This window comes from Pinus tabuliformis, chromosome 2_2 (genome assembly GCF_031772625.1).
Source record: "Pinus tabuliformis cultivar Carrire ecotype Pingquan chromosome 2_2, CPIR1, whole genome shotgun sequence".
In the NCBI taxonomy this organism is placed as follows: domain Eukaryota; kingdom Viridiplantae; phylum Streptophyta; class Pinopsida; order Pinales; family Pinaceae; genus Pinus; species Pinus tabuliformis.
In genome coordinates this window covers 1,145,344,888-1,145,362,529 of record NC_142300.1, presented here as the reverse complement: position 1 = coordinate 1,145,362,529, position 17,642 = coordinate 1,145,344,888, and the positions used below count along the sequence as shown (strand labels likewise).

General features: G+C 36.5%; 1 protein-coding gene across 1 annotated transcript in view; it reads right to left on the bottom strand.

Moving 5' to 3' along the window:
• Window positions 1-3,652: 3,652 nt before the first annotated feature.
• Window positions 3,653-17,642, bottom strand: part of LOC149197450 (enoyl-CoA delta isomerase 1, peroxisomal-like) — a 46,004-nt gene continuing 32,014 nt past the window's right edge. The window contains exon 3 of the mRNA XM_089408695.1: window positions 3,653-3,800. Coding sequence (XP_089264821.1) covers window positions 3,653-3,800 — 148 coding nt within the window. The remainder of the gene's footprint in view (window positions 3,801-17,642) is intronic.

The window sequence follows — 17,642 nt, the reverse complement described above, 5'->3', positions numbered from 1 at the left end:
GATATAGCCACATTTTCAGGCCCAAAGCCCAGGTCACTGCCCAAAATTGGATGACACCTTAAGAATAGTAAAATAACATTGAAACAACATCACTAATGCATTTACTTGAATAATACCTTAACTAGACCCCTACTAGCCATGATAGGCATTTCGTCAAACATATCACGAATATGTAATCTACAAGTGTAAATAACATATATGAGCATGGGGGTCCCATACTTATCTGAGATCGCTATAAGGCATTGTTTCCTTGTCACTTAGCTACAGTTTCACCCATTAGGCCATAGATACATTGTTCATTCATATACAAGTAAAAACATGATGGGAGCCATACATAGCCACTGTCATAATACATATTCATAACCAACATAATAAAAACATAATTACCAAGGTTACAATAGCCATAAAATCCACATATAAACCAGTATATTACTCATATAAGTATGAGGATAAATAACATAATATTAATCATGCAAAGGCCAAACACGAGACGGGACTTCCATGTTCCACCCAACCATAGAATGGTTGAGACAAATCTTCCTTCAGCCATTCACCCTCGTGCCATATTCCAAGCATGAATGTGGGATCTCATAGAACACATCAGTCCAAAACCATCCAGGGCTTCCCGAGGCCATCCACCGCAACCCATCAAACAGTGATTCCACCTCACGGTCAGAAATCTCAAAACCATCATCAGATTGGTCTCTATCCAAGCCTTCCAGGGCTTCCAGAGTGTTTGTTCCAACCAATGCTTCCAGGACTAGTAACTCAACCCACAGCTACCATCGGGCTTCTAGAGTGTTTGTCCAACCAAGGCTTTCAGTACTAATAACTCAACCCACCAAGCGCTTCTAGAGCGTTTGTCCAACCAAGGCTTCCAGGACCAGTAACTCAACCCAAGATGTTACAAGGCTTCTAGAGAGTTTTTCCAACCAGGACTTCCAAGAACTAATAACTCAACCCAAGCTAGGGAAACATGAGAACCAACCAAAACAAAACAAGGAAATAAACCCACAATCTCCATGGCTATCCAGGAAATGGCAAGGCTAGGCAAATCCACTGTCAATCTAGGCAATCATCCATGCCAATGACATATCATAACTAAGAAACCACATGCATGTGCCATACATGCCAAAACTAGTGAGGAAAACATACATGCAACTCGGTACCTGCAAGCAAACTTGTTGTAGTTGCCGATCCCAATGTCCTCTTACACTTTCCTACTCTTCCTTTGCCTTCTCTGTCCAAAACTCCAAGCATGCCATGCTCTCCAAGAGTGCTCCAAGAAACTCTAAGTGTCCAAGAGTGAGAGAGAGAGAGAGAGTGAGAATAATGAAAGAGCTCCAAAACTGAACTGACCAAGCTTACATTAACCAAGCATGTCCACTGATCCTCGTAAGCCTTTTTATCAATGAGACCTCTATTTTATTCAATTTCCATTATTTTCCTTCATTTTCCTTCTCACATGCAACATGTGACCTTTCACCTTCCTTTTCCCCTAATTTCCATTATTTTCATAAATAAAATACCGAATAATGCCTCATACCTTTCCAAAGCATTTTCGATTGCCTTTGCCAATATAATCGAAATGAACATCCACTAGGATGTCCTGCCCAACATTAAGCTTGGAATGTGTCCCATCACCATGGTCTTATATATTTTTACATGAATTTTTCCTAAGGTTGTTACATAACCTATGTACATAAGTCTTTATTTATATACTTAAGGGGTAACACCCATTTTCATTGACTCTTACTTGGGTTATGGTAGGTTCTAGTTCTTGAGAAATCTACTAGTATTTTAATTTTTTTGGTACTCACTATTTCTAATTTGCTAATTAGATTAGTCGATACATTGTTGCATGTTTTACATCATTGGAATGACATCATAGTTGTAACTTAATTGAAATTGTGTTATGGTATATATGTGCACTTTGATATGATGTAATATGATTATGGTTATGTTTCATATGTTGTAATATTAGAAATATAACAAAAATATTAAATATTGCATGAAATAAATAATAACTTTTCATTTTGAATGTTTTTTTTTGTAGAACATGGGTCTTTCAAAAGATCCAGTTGATCCTAAGATCGATCCAAATTATGTCAGGTATGGTTCAAACATTGGAGGTGATGATGACGAGGTAGATAGAGAGGATATCGAGGTAGACAATGACGATGATGATATGGGTGACAATCATGATAGATATGATGATGATGATGAGCAATTTTTTGGTAGTAGCCAGTGACATTGATCATAGAGACTCCATCATGTACCATTGTTGATAAATTATTATGATGCCTCTTTTTCATGTTTTTTATCATACGTATCATTTTCACCTGCAGTACCATATTGAGTTGTATCACTTTAACATGTATTATTTTGACTTATATCATTTGGACATGTAATCTTGGCCTGCATTATGTGTAGTTGGTCAGAGGCCAATCATTTTGTTTAGTAATAATAAAAAAATATCGGTTATAGTTAAAATAGATATATATATATAGATATATATATATATATATATATATATATATATATATATCTTGTTATTTTATTCCAATGTTGTGGTGTGGTTCGTAACTTTAAGAAACTTGAAAGAGCTCTGCTCTAGAAATCCCTACAATGTGAATCTGGGCCTGCATTATGTGTAGTTGGTCGTAATTAGCAATTTTGTTCATTAATAATATAAAAATATCGGTTATAGTTTACAAAAATGTTGTTAGTTTGTATGGATGTCCATATCCCTAAAAATTCTTTATAAATCGTATGCTATGAAATATTTCAAATGAAATATGACTTATTCTATAATCATATAAGTTACTTAAGATGCATTATATACTTAACTGATTTAATTGAAGAATATATATATATATATATATATGAAATTAATAAAAGGAAACATCACGAGTTGTTAAAATGGAAGCAAAATGTGGCTCTAAACTGGAAGTAAAATTCGGCATTAAATTTGAATCCATACTTTGGGTTGTTACTAGCTCTAAATAGGAAGTATTATTAGTTTCTTAACATGAAGCAAAATTGGAGGCTAATTAAGAAGAAAATCCCATGATCCAGGTGGCTCTAGACACATGCAAAAACCCAAGGGGGCTCATAAATGGTCAAAATTGAAAGTGCTCGTCACCTTGATTCCAACAGTGCAAACGACACTCAAATCCGAGCTCGTATGGAGGAGACAGAGCCAGTCAAATTTGGGCAGTGGGCCAGGTTTAAGTGTCCTACAATTTGACCAACACTGGGTCATGAAACCTAGCTCCCAAAAGCGGGCGAATTTGTTGGATGGTTAATTTGCCCAATGACCCTTATTTTCGTTAAAATTAAAAATGATCATTTGTTTAAAAAAAATAATAAATAAATTGTGATGAGGTGGCGAGTCATGATCCCCACCACCCCCCCTAAACCCAAACCATAGTGTTAAAACAAATTTTAATCAAAAAAAATGCGCTGGCAAGCCGTGACCCCTATTGGCCCCAACTGCCATTGCTAAACATATATTACGTTGTATATATATCGGGTGGGCCGCCCACCGGTAGACCTACCCCCCCCCCCCCAAACCATAGTGTTAAAACAAATTTTAATTAAAAAAAATGCGTTGGCAAGTCGTGACCCCTATTGGCCCCAACTGCCATTGCTAAACATATATTACGTTGTATATATATTGGGTGGGCCGCCTGCCAGTAGACCTGCCCCCTCCCCCACTTAACTGCCATGTGTCAAGAACAGGAGGCGGAAGGGCTTGAACCTGTCTAGCTAACTGGGCCGGCCCGCCTCCCAGGCACCTACACAAAACACCAATCGTTTAATGTGTGCCACCCAAACTTAACATATAACAGTTCAAACTTAACCATACCGCTTAGTGTTAACACAACAAACGGTGTACCAAAACACGCCAAAAAAACAACATGTATCTTTGGTGGGGGCGAGATTTGATCCCCCGATCTCCCTGCCTCAAACCAACCGCCCTAACCAACCAGCCAAACAGCCTTTGTTGATTACTCCACCAACATTTTAGTATATAAACACACCCATTAATTTGACCATGGAGGAGGACGGGGAACAAAACGGAGACATGAACGAAATGGAATGGAGGTGTCGAGAACGGAGTTCTGTGCAGTGGACCTTTGATTTGCAGTGCTGAGGCGGAACTATGCCAACACACTTTTTGAGATAGTTCTTGCAAGGAACGCAATGGCGAGGTTCAATTCGCCTTTTGAGTAGTAGATTTGCAGATTCCCAACAGAGGAGAATCTTTGAGAATCTTGAGGGAATCTTGCAGATTCCTTGGAGGCTGAAATTTCCCAGATCCAGAATGCAGCCAACTTTATACTCATTCTTCTTGGAATTTCGCAAGGATATCAATGGAGAGATCAATTTTCTGATTTGAGTTGCAAATCTCCAATCCACCCACACGAGGGAGTCTTTGGAGAATCACGGGGGAATCTAAAATATTCCTACAGGCCCAGATTTTGCCGATGTCAGAATTCGACAAATGGATAGTCTATTTTACACCTCTCAATGACACAAATTCAGTGGTGCAATCCGCTTTTGCAGCTGAGCCTTCTATTTTTCATCGATTTTCCAGATTGGAGTGACAGTGTAAGATTTCAGAATGGGGATAGTTGATTCTATGCCATTCGATGCCATGATTTCGATGGTGCATTCAGATCTAGAAACTGAGTATTCTATTCTTCAGTGAGCATCAAAGTTGAGGTCTATGAAGTGTTTTTGTCATGTACTTCTTTGATTATTTTTTGTGAGATGTATTATGTTGTTTTGATTCCTACTTGATGTATGATGCAGAGTCTTTGTGTCTATTTCATATGAGATGTATTCATCATGGATTACTATGTATGTTTTGATTGAGATCCCCTTTTTGCCATGATGGCGGGATACTCATTGTCACCATGGGTGTTTTGATTGAGATCCCTTTGATGCCATGATGGCGAGATACTCATGTCACCATGTGTAAGATTATGTCATGTTGCCAGGAGGTCTATTGTGAGTGATATTTCTTGTAGTGAAACGTCTCATGGAGAGACTTTTCCACTCATGTAGAGGGAACATGTGCTTGTATGACAGAAAACATAGTCCATGTACATCTTCACCATTTCCAGAACTGAATGAAGCGGCCAACACCATCTTGACACCGGGCCCGGAGACGTAGTCCACACTGGATGAACTCCATTATCAACATCTCATGTTTATGATTTGTCGATCATCATTATGTTTCCATTTGCTTAAGCATGCATATATGTTCATTTATTCTCTTATAAAATGCAATTCTAACTACATCAAGGAAGCAAACGATCTTGGTTAAATCTAGGAGTTGAGACAACTCGGATCAAGTTTGGTATCAGAGCGGTCTTCTCGTGGATGTGAATTGCGAGCGTGAACAATGGGACGTGCATCGATGGAGGATGACAAAGAGATGTACGATACCATGCTCAGAGTGTCCAAAAATATGGACATAATGTATGAAGCTCTACAAGAAGAGACAGAGGAAAAGCAACGATTGCAGCTTCAGTTGCGAGCCATGGAAGAGGCCCTGGAAGAACTGAAGCACAACAGCTATATTCTTCAAGAAGATAATGTTGAATTGAAGATGCTTCTACGAGAAGAGAAAGAGGAGAAATAAAGGTTGCTACAACAACTGCAAGCTAAGGATGAGGCCTTGGAAAATATGCAGCATGACCCATGTGAGGTAAAAAGTAATTCTCCGACTTCATGTGTGTCCTGATGATGATTTCGTTGTTTTTGAAAATCATACCACAAGAATTGGCTCCAAACTACTGAAGAGAATGGGGTATGAAGGAAAATACTTGGGCGTTAATGGCCAAGGCCTTGTCAACCCCATCAAAGTAGAGGAATTACCCCATCAGGCAGGACCTCGGTATGTCAGGAAGGAAGTTGGGGAATGCACCAAGACAACCAGCGAACCACCCACAAATGATGAGAAGCCCTCATCAGTTCTTTCCAACTCGACAGTGGAGGCAAAAGATGTTGATTTCCCTTTAGTTCCATCTTCACATAGTATAATTTTTTATGGAAATGTGGAGATACGAATTACAGGGACAAACATGGGACTCCTTACCAAGATGGGGTACAAAGGAGGAGGACTTGGCGCTAATGGCCAAGGCATTACTCAACCATTGGAGGTTGTGCAGAGACCTCGATTTGCAAGACTGGGATACACCAAAGGAGAGAGCTCAAAGGTGTCAGATGCTTCCACGATATTGTTGAAAGCACCGAGGAAAGAGAATGATGGGAACCCATCACCATCATCCCATGGCAGTGCCCATTGTAGGGAAAGAGTTGAGCCAAGTTCTCATCGCCATAATTACACTAGAGGCAACAAGGAAAGGTATAACAAGTCTCAATATTCAAATGTTCATTTCGATTACAATCATGTTGTTAATGATGGATATAAATCATGGCATCAAAAAACATGTACTTTTTGTGGTTTACATAACCATGTATTTGTTGAGTGTTGGAAGAGAATGGCAGCACGAAAGAGGATGAGGCGTGAAAGGCCTTCTCCACAATAGAGAAATAAGCAGGTTAAGAAAATATGGAGGAAGACGCATTATTGTAGTCATTGCGACAGAGGTGGCCATCAAAGAACCACATGTTGGAGGCTCCATCCAGAGCAGCGCCTGTGCAGAAACCAATCAGTGAAAATGTTCAACAAGCAAAACCGCCACATTCATCGTGGTTCACTTTGTTGAGTAAGAAATGGTTTTTCTAGATTGGGTAGCTTATAATGGCCTCATTTTGTAAATCATTTGTTGCAGTTTACATTGTAAAAGTGATGATGTGTTTTCCATCACTTGTTTAAGCGACAATGATATTTTGGCCTTGTTTTGATAGTTGGGGTATTGTTTCCATTTTGATGTAAACTTGACCACCGAGTATGTGTTATAAACTCATGGCAAGTATGGGATGCTTGGGTTATTAGTTGGTCATGTAAATTAAGCATGTAATTTTCATAATTGTACTACAGGTTTGCAGGGGATGCAGGTGTCAGCTCATCGCTTATCGCTCCGAAGGACAAAGGTGAAGGAGACGGAAGGGTGACTTATCACACACTTGTGGTGCATACAATGTATAAAGAAGTTGTAGATTGTTTTTCATGATTTTTGAGGACCAAAAGATCCTTAGTGGGGAGGATTGGTTCAGGTGTCTCCAGACACATGCAAAAACCCAAGGGGGCTCAGAAATGGTTAAAATTCAAAGTGGTCAGGTTGCTCTCAAACCAGCACCAGAACCAAGTTCTAGTCACCCTGATTCAAATAGTGTGAACGAAACTCAAATCCAAGCTCATATGGAGGAGATAGAACCAGTCAAAGTTGGGCAGTGGGCCAGATTTAAGTGTCCTACAACTTGACCGACACCTCCTGAAAGCAGGCAAATTTGTTGGATGGTTAATTTGCCCAATGACCCTTATTTTCATTAAAATTAAAAATGATAATTTGTTTAAAAAATAAATGTGATGAGGTGGCAGGCCATGACCCCCGCCACCCCCCCTCCCAAATCATAGTGTAAAAACAAATTTTAATTAAAAAAATGGGCTGACAGGTCGTGACCCCCGCCAGCCCCAACCACCATACCTAAACATATATTAAGTTATATATATCGGCTGCCCGCCCCCCCCCCCCCCACTCAACTGCCATGTGTCAAGAACCGAAGGCGGTGGGGCTTGAACCCGCCCGGCCCGCCTCCTGGGTGCCTCCACACAAAACACCAACCATTTAATGTGCACCACCCATACTTAACATATAACGGTTCAAACTTAACCATACATCACAGTGTTAACACAACAAACAGTGTACCAAACCGCGTGTATTTTTGGCGGGGGTGGGATTTGAACCCCCGAATTCCCTACCTCAAACCGACTTCCCTAACCAACTCGCCAAATGACCTTTGTTGTTTACTCCGCCAACATTTTAGTATATAAACTTATCCATCAATTTGACCCATGGAGGAGGACCGGGAACGGAACAGAGACAAGAACAAAATAGAACAGAGACATGAACGAAACGGAACGGAGGTGCCGAGAACAGAGTTCCATTGTAGAGTTGAGGCTTCTGTGATCCATAACAAGTTTATGATAGATTTTTCGGTGAAAATCACATGAGAAACCATTTGTCGACGCGTTTCGAACCAACCAGTGTGGTTCATCGTCAGGACAAGTTGAAGAACAGATCCAGCTTAACCTGTTTAAATAGCTAGAGCAGAGACACCAACGGTTACCTGGGCAAAAGGTTGACTTAAGGAGCAAAGTCAAATTTAGTTATATTAGGTAAAAAATAAATAAATATCTAAATATATAAATGATAAATTATAATATAATAATAAAAATAAATAAATTTATATATAAAAATATAAATTTAGTTATATTAGGTATATAAATGAAGAATTATAAAATAATAATAAATTATTTATTTATTAATAAATATATAAATGAAGAATAATAAACTATTTATTTATTTATTTATTAAATAAATAAATAAATGAAAAAATATAAATTAATAAATATAATAGCAAAAATAAATTATTTATTTAATTTATATAAATGAAAAATAAAAATAAATGGTATACTTAGTAAGTTAAATACATTCATATATAAATTTAGTTATATTAGGTGTAAGATAAATAAACAATTGAAGAATTATAAAACTAATAATAAATTATTTATTTATTAAAAAATAAAAATATAAATGAAGAATTAAAATAATAATAAATTATTTATTTATTTATTAAATAAATGAATAAATATATAAATAAATGAAAAATGAAAAAATATAATAGTAAATAAATTATTTATTTAATTTTTATAAATGAAAAAATAGAAATGGTATCATTAGTAAGGTAAAATTAAAGGGAGGAAGTTACGCACCGGGTTAATTAGTTAGAATTAAATAATCCAATAAATAAATAGGAAGAGGAAATAAGGATTAGAAAATAAAATAAATTAATTATAGTTAGTTATAGGTATTAAAAACTAAAAGGAAAGTGGAAAAATAAAATACATAAAATTAAAATTAGTTAAAATATTAAAAGTAATAATGGACCTTTCCTTATGATGATGATGATGGTTGTTAACGTCCATTGAGACCAAATAAAAGGGTTAACTATATATATATATATATATACTAACCAAATAAAAGGGTTAAATATATATATATATATATACTTGTCGCCTCTGATAGTGTATATTGCACATATACACTATCAAAATCCAACCAAGTCAGGTTTTATATCAGTTAGATGAAAGGTATCAATAACAAAACGAAGATTCTCTGTAGAAAGGCTCTTTCCAAAAAACTCTACCATTGTCGTCCAGAGCGATTCTTAAGGACTAATAAAAACAATGGATTAACACTAAAAACAATGGATTAACCCTTTTATTTGGTTAGTATAAGGAAAGGTCCATTATTACTTTTAATATTTTAACTAATTTTAATTTTATGTATTTTATTTTTTTTATTTGGTTAGTATAAGGAAAGGTCCATTATTACTTTTAATATTTTACCTAATTTTAATTTTATGTATTTTATTTTTCCAACCCTTTTATTTGGTTAGTATAAGGAAAGGTCCATTATTACTTTTAATATTTTAACTAATTTTAATTTTATGTATTTTATTTTTCCACTTTCCTTTTAGTTTTTAATACCTATAACTAACTATAATTAATTTATTTTATTTTCTAATCCTTATTTCCTCTTCCTATTTATTTATTGGATTATTTAATTCTAACTAATTAACCCGGTGCATAACTTCTTCCCTTTAATTTTACCTTACTAATGATACCATTTCTATTTTTTCATTTATAAAAATTAAATAAATAATTTATTTACTATTATATTTATTAATTTATATTTTTTCATTTTTCATTTATTTATATATTTATTCATTTATTTAATAAATAAATAAATAATTTATTATTATTTTTAATTCTTCATTTATATTTATATTTTTTAATAAATAAATAATTTATTATTAGTTTTATAATTCTTCAATTGTTTATTTATCTTACACCTAATATAACTAAATTTATATATGAATGTATTTACCTTACTAATGATACCATTTATTTTTATTTTTCATTTATATAAATTAAATAAATAATTTATTTTTGCTATTATATTTTTCATTTATTTATTTATTTAATAAATAAATAAATAGTTTATTATTCTTCATTTATATATTTATTAATAAATAAATAATTTATTATTATTTTATAATTCTTCATTTATATATTTATATATTTATGTATTGATCTTACACCTAATATAACTAAATTTATATTTTTATATATAAATTTATATATTTTTATTTATTTTTATTATTATATTATAATTTATCATTTATATATTTAGATATTTATTTATTTTTTACCTAATATAACTAAATTTGACCTTGCTCCTTAAGTCAACCTTTTGCCCAGGTAACCATTGGTGTCTCTGCTCTAGCTATTTAAACAGGCTAAGCTGGATCTGTTCTTCAACTTGTCCTGACGATGAACCACACTGGTTGGTTCGAAACGCGTCGACAAATGGTTTCTCATGTGATTTTCGCCGAAAAATCTATCATAAACAGAGTTCCATGCAGTAGACCTTTGATTTTCAGTGCTGAGGCGGAACTATGTCAACACGCTTTTCAAGACCATTATTGCAGAGAATCTTAAGATGCTAAAAGATTCCTTGGGAGGTAAAATTTTGCAATTATCATAATGTAATCAATTTTATAGTAATTTTTCTCAGATTTTCGCAAGGAGCGCAATGGCGAGGTTGGATTCCCCTTTTGAGCAGCGGATTTTCAAATTCTTAGCAGAGGAGAATCTTCAAGAATCTTAAAGGAATCTTCTAGATTCCTTGGAGGCTAAAATTTCCCAAATCTAGAATGAAGCCAACTTTATACTCATTCTTCTTAGAATTTCGCAAGGATCTCAATGGCGAGATTAGTTTTTTTATTTGAGTTGCAGATCTCCACTCCACCCAGAGGAAGGAATCTTTGGAGAATCACGGGGGAATCTAAAAGATTCCTATAGGTCCAGATTTTGTCGGTGTCAGAATTCGATAAATGTATAGTCTATTTTACATCTCTCGACGACAAAAATTAAGTGGTGTAGTCTATTTTTGTAGCTGAGCGTTCTATTTTTCAGCCATTTTCCAGATTGGAGTGACAGTGTCAGATTTTAGAGTGGGGACAGTCGATTCTATGCCATTCGATGCCACGATTTCGATGGTGCAATCAGATCCAGCAGTTGAGTATTTTATTCTTCAGTTAGCATCAAAGTTGAGGTATATGAAGTGTTGTTGTCATGTACTTCTTTGATCATTTTTTGTGATATGTACTATGTTGTTTCGATTTCTGCTTGATATATGATGTGGAATATTTGTGTCTATTTCATGTGAGATGTATTCATCATGGATTGTTATGTATGTTTTGATTGAGATCCCCTTTTTTCCATGATGGAGGGATACTCATTATCGCCCAGGATGTTTTGGTTGAGATCCCTTTGATGCCATTGTCATGCGGAAAGAGTCAATTTTGCGGACAAAACCGACCTCCCTAGAAGCTAAGGCTTTCTAGTGACAAACAAGACAATCAAGCACTATCTTTCCCTAAATATGTATTTAAAATAAAAGCAACCAGGTGTTTAAAGCATACCTTTAGTCCAACGCTGTTTGTAGCAGCCAAGCCTCTTCAATCCAGATGAGCTCCTCCTTCTCCTTGAAGCCTGCATTCACTAACAAGCAAACGATTACATAGCACCTGAATAACTCATATAATAAAACATATTCATCATAAAGACCAAGGAGTTTATGAAATAAATTATATATAACAACTTGTTGAGAAAAATGAACTTAATTGTATTAATTGGAAACAAAAGAAACCTTACAACCAGTGCCTTGGTGTTGTGCAGGTCCCTCCCAGGGTCCAGCAAGAGTTCTCCTTTACTTTGATCAGCTCACCCACTTCCAAATGAAGCTAAGAAAGGATTGGAATCTCTCCTCTCAAGCTCTATAAGGGAGTCCTAATTTCAGCAGCATCTACCCTTAAGAATGTTCAGGTTTCAACCTCCCCTCCCTCTGGCCCAATGCCTGTATTTATAATGCTTTGGAGGAAGTTAATCAGGTCCACCATCAATGGGATAAGCCCCTCTTTCAATGGGATAGCTCCCCTCTTGATGGGATAAGTTCCTCTTTCTTTGGGATGCATGAACCATCTGGAGGCACTCAATCCACGTCAAACCATCTTCTAGAATACTCTAGATTCGACCACAAGTAACTTTTTTGAAGTAAAACTTGCGCCTTTTGACCTTTACAGGAGTACGCACCCACCCCTTTACAGACAGAGCGTACAAGTACGCAGGTATTATGAACTTGAGGTGCGTACACGCAGGTAAGGGTAAGAGAAACTGCGTAACCAGAGTTATATTGTTTTTTAAGGACTTTCTCTCTTTCTTGGAGTTTGACGTGAGGAGCAGAGGTATAAGACTTGCCAAGGAGGACAGTATGACAATTGATGGAGCCATACTAACTGCAAATAGTCATGGTGACAAATTTTAGTGTAACAGATTGCCCCCTAAAGTGCGAAGCCTGTAGTAGATTAGGGTTTCATATCATCTAGGAAGGGTGAAGCACTTTATCATTTCAAGGATTATCTTGTGGAGAGCCCAGTCGGAACCTGCAAATATTCAACACAAAATACATATATGAGATCATATCATCGCTGAGGTAGGCATTCCCATACTCAGATCGAAAACTTTAACTAACAAACTAACTACTGCTCTGATACAGGAATGATTTCGCAGTACATCATAATCATAGACTCATGTAGACACAGTATGGACGCAACCATCTGTTTATGATTAGTCTACTATATAATGAATACAAAACTCCTCGCAGCCTGGATGGTGGAAACTAGATCCAGGGTCTTCATTTCTACTTCCCGACATAGTACGATTCTGTCCATGCGAATAAATGAGTTGATGTCGAACATGGTAGAAACCACTTGATTACCAGTCAATGATGTAAATTGTTAACAGGTGTGAGAGAGACCACCAGTGATGTCAATGGTTCTCAAAGTACCCATTACAATCCATGAGATGTGAATGAATGTGTTGATGTCGAACATGTCACGGAATCCTTCGATCGAAAGTCAATGATGTAAACTGTCGTCAAAGGCGAGAAACCTGCCATTGATGCATGCAGATTTCAAGGTACTGACGATTTCTAGGTCATCTTTCTAGATAATGTGCTGATGTCGATAGAAAGCGACCCGTTGCAGGCAAGCCCACAACACGAAATCATAGATCAAGTTGAAGAAATGTAGTTGTAAGGACTGACTCAGGGATGGTCAAGATGGATGACAGGTATTTTGTAGATGAATGGTTTATTTGCAGTGACCTCTTGAACACATAACGACACAACATATGGCTTGGTGACAATTGACCCAAAGTTAATACCCAGAAACCGGCTGAAGATTCTTAATGTGGTTTGATCAACTATTAGGCAAAGGATTTCCCAACCCAGGTGAATGAAAAGTGTCATGTTCAAGAGTGGTGGTAAGGTTTTTCTGAGACAAAGGATAACAAATAGGCTCATTTTTCTCTCTTTTCCCCCACCATTTCTGGCAAGTACCTCTTTATTTTTTACAAGCTTGAGGAGGATAACATATGCTTGATTATAAGCTCATCCTTCGGATGAGTCCAACTTAGTTTAGATTTGAACCCTAAGAAGGAGTGGTCCGTTCCTGTTTGTAATCGAACAGGTCCTTTACTGTGAAATTTTAACGAGTCCAGTATAGGAGAAACTCGACATTTTCCAATTTTAGAGCGTCTGAAAAATTTAAGACTCCAGGGTTGACCTTTTCCATAAATTTGTGTCTCCCAAGCCCGAAAAAGTATAAAATAATACTTGAGAGAACCGCTTGATCTTTACGACCAAGGAGTACTTTCATGATTAGTGTCTCTGATCTGAAAAGTAAAAAGAGATCAAGGACACGTCGTTTTATTTCCAATATCGAATTTGAAACGACAAAAATCCGGCAATCTTTTCATGTTTTTACAGTCAGAAAAGAGCTGTAAGTGGATCGTCTTTTAATTCCATTTTAACGAGTGTAAAAGAAAAACTCAGCAATCTTTTCATATTTTAGGAGTCTGAAAAGGGCTTAAAAGATGACTCTAAGGTTTCACTTTTTCGTAAGTTTTAACGAGTTCGAAAAAATGATAAAAATGTACTCATGGTTTTCACTTTTTCGTAAGTTTTAATGAGTTCGAAAAAATGATAAAAATGTACTCATATGGTCGACTTTCAATTTAATTTACGAGCAGGAAAATACGGAAAGAACTCGGCATTTTCATTTGTTTTACGAGAATGAAAGATAGCAAAATATTTTCGATATTTTCATGAGTTTAACGAGTCTTGAAAATAACTGAAATTGACTCGAGATAAGTTTCATTTTTACGAAAGCTTGAAACAAAGAAAAACTATGCTTCAAAGTAGTTTCATTTTTACACAAGCTTGAAACAAATAAAAACTATGCTTGATGCCCCCTAAGCATAACTGCTAGAGCGCATGCCCCCCAGCTTCATTTCATTCAACCAGTTGGATGAAATGAAGGTTGAGTTACGAGATCATTTGAAAGACTCGACCTACAACTGCAAAAACTGAACTAACTAACCTAAATATACAACTTAACATTTATGAGATCTAGTCAAACTCTCAACTCAATTAGAGGAGGATTTGTTTCATTTTTTAACGAGCTTGACACAGGAAAAGAACTATCTCGGATTCAGTTTCATGTCTATGCAAGCTTGAAACGAAAAACTATGCTTGTTATAAGTTCACATGCCCCCAGCATAATGACGCAAATCAAGGTACATGCCCCCCAAGCTTCATTGCATTCAACCAGGTGGATGAAATGAAGGTTTACTTTCGAAATCTTGGAAAGACTCGTGGGAGTTGTTTCATTTTTTTAGTGAGGTTGACACAAGAAAAGAACTATCCTCAAAACCCTTGTTTCATTTTTTAAACGAGCTTGACACAAGATAAGGAACTATGCTCATAACTACTCTCTACAATCTACCTAACAAAAAACTTTACTCTAAAAACCTTGATTCATTTTTTAACGAGCTTGACACAAGACAAGGAACTATGCTCATGACTCCTTGTTTATTTTTTTAACGAGCTTGACACAAGACAAGGAACTATGCTCTAAAATCCTTGTTTCATTTTTTAATGAGCTTGACACAAGACAAGGAACTATGCTCATGACTACTCTCTACAATCTACCTATATAACCTATCCTTGTTTCATTTTTTAACGAGGTTGACACAAGACAAGGAGCTATCCTCGAACCTGATTCATTTTTTAACGAGGTTGACTCAGTAACAGGAACTATCCTCTAACCTGATTCATTTTTTAACGAGGTTGACTCAGTAACAGGAACTATCCTCTAACTTGATTCATTTTTTAACGAAGTTGACTCAGTAACAGGAACTGCCCTCGCTACATCAAGTTTCATTTTTTAATGAGGTTGAGACGGGAACAAACTATCCTCGCACACATTGATTCATTTTTTAACGAGGTTGACACAGTAAAAGGAACTTTCCTCACCATTTCTTGATCATGGCTTCCAATTGGAAGAAAGACATGTCAATGGACACACCTCGATCATGGCTTCCAAGAGGTCTTCATCAAAAGGAAGAATAGTTCTTTCGAAGGAACACATGTCAAGGGACTCAAAAGGGATAAGAACATGGTGTTCAAGTAATCCCATAGAGTTTTCCATGTCAATTACCGGATCTAAATCAAAGGAAGATGAGCAAACAGTGAGAGGCTCACCTACATCGATAACTGAAAACATGGGACCAGTTGCCACATAATTAACCCGTGGCAGGGTAGATACCACTTTAGAATCAGGAACATTTAGGGGTGTCATATTATTGGTAGTTGAGACAAGACTAGGGAACAAAAGCTGGTCTACAGTCACAATACTGCCATTGTGAGGGAAAGACATCACGCGAAAGAGTGTCGATACGACAACTTTCATTGCATAAACATAGTCTCGTCCAAGGAGTAAATTGAAATCCAAGGGACCTTGAACTACCATAAGATCAATACAGACAGTTTTACCTTCCAAGGTAATGGAAAAATTAGGAAGGATCCCTAAAGGTTCACTAATGGTTCTATTAAAAGCTTTCAGATTCTGCGTAATAGGCGCAAGATGAGGGGAACCCAAAGCTTTCCAAACAGTTGAGGATAAAATACTAACAGAAGCACCTTCATCTACCTGAGTACGATGTATGTCCCTCCCACCAGCCTTGATAATGATTTGGAAAGGGATGGAGGAAGGAAGACGAGGTTCTGTCAGTCTATTTCAATCAAAGGAAAAGACCTCAGTACTTGGAGGGGGTTCTGTAGAAACAGGTGAAATGCCCCTCGGCGTAGAAGAATCTGATGTAACAAAAAGAACCTGAGCGGTATGAAGTTCACTCTCTAAAGGGAAAGTGGGATCGACCGAATGTGAAATTGAATCGACCACTTGATCAACTAATGGATCATCAACCTAAGTGACATGAGTTTCACTCTCCGATGGAAGAGTGTGATCGACTGTACTTGAAATTAGATCAATCACTCCGTCAGTTGACGGTAGGTTGGGAGAAAGTTTACGGTAACCAGTTGGAAATTCTTGTTGTGGAACAGTAAGGTTTTCCAACAATTTTGAGGCTTCATCCATGTGAGGGCAAATGTGAGTTTGATGACTCCCTTTGCATAACTTACAAGGAAACCTAACTTTACCCTTTTTCCCAGGAACCTGACTATCATTGGTTGATGGATCAATGGAAAGTTGATGAGATTTTTCTGACCATACTTCCAAGACCTTTGGAATGCCAGGACAATTGATAAGGAAGTGGTCACCCTTACAAAGCCTGCAAGGGTATTTGGGTTTACGATGCATGTCGGAATTTTTCTCAACACAACTAACACTTACAGTCACGGTTGGTTGGTTGACTTCTTTCTTATCTTGCCTCTTCTTCTTCTTCTTCTTCCCTTTATTCTTCTACTTAGACACCTGGTTACTAGCATCAAGACTTTTGCCAAGCGAAGAGGAAGAAATGGAGGAAGAAAAATTAGGCGAAGAAGGTAAAGGGTCAACAAAAGGTTGGTGATGTTGAGATGGTGAACTCTGTTGAGGTGAAGCATTCGGTTGAGGTGGAACAATTGGAGTATTTGGGGCCAACGAAGTTGAAAATAACCATATCTATTGTAAATCCAGGTAATGACAAAGTAGCCATATAAGGAGGACCAACATTTCCAAAGTAAGGAAAAGTACTAGGATTCTCGTTAGGAGGGGTTCCTAAGTTGGTAAATTCCGGAACATTTGCCATTATATTCAACTTCAGTGAATTTTATTAACAATTTAAAACTAAAATTAACAATTCACAACTAACAATTAAAATTCATAATTCACACCTATGGTCTCTAAAAGTAAAAACAAACAAATTAACACGCGCTATCAAATCTAGGAGTCAAACCACACACAAACAGTAACTTTCCGGACCGAAAACACTAGTTGGTGATGAAATCCAACATCGCAGAATTCAGTAC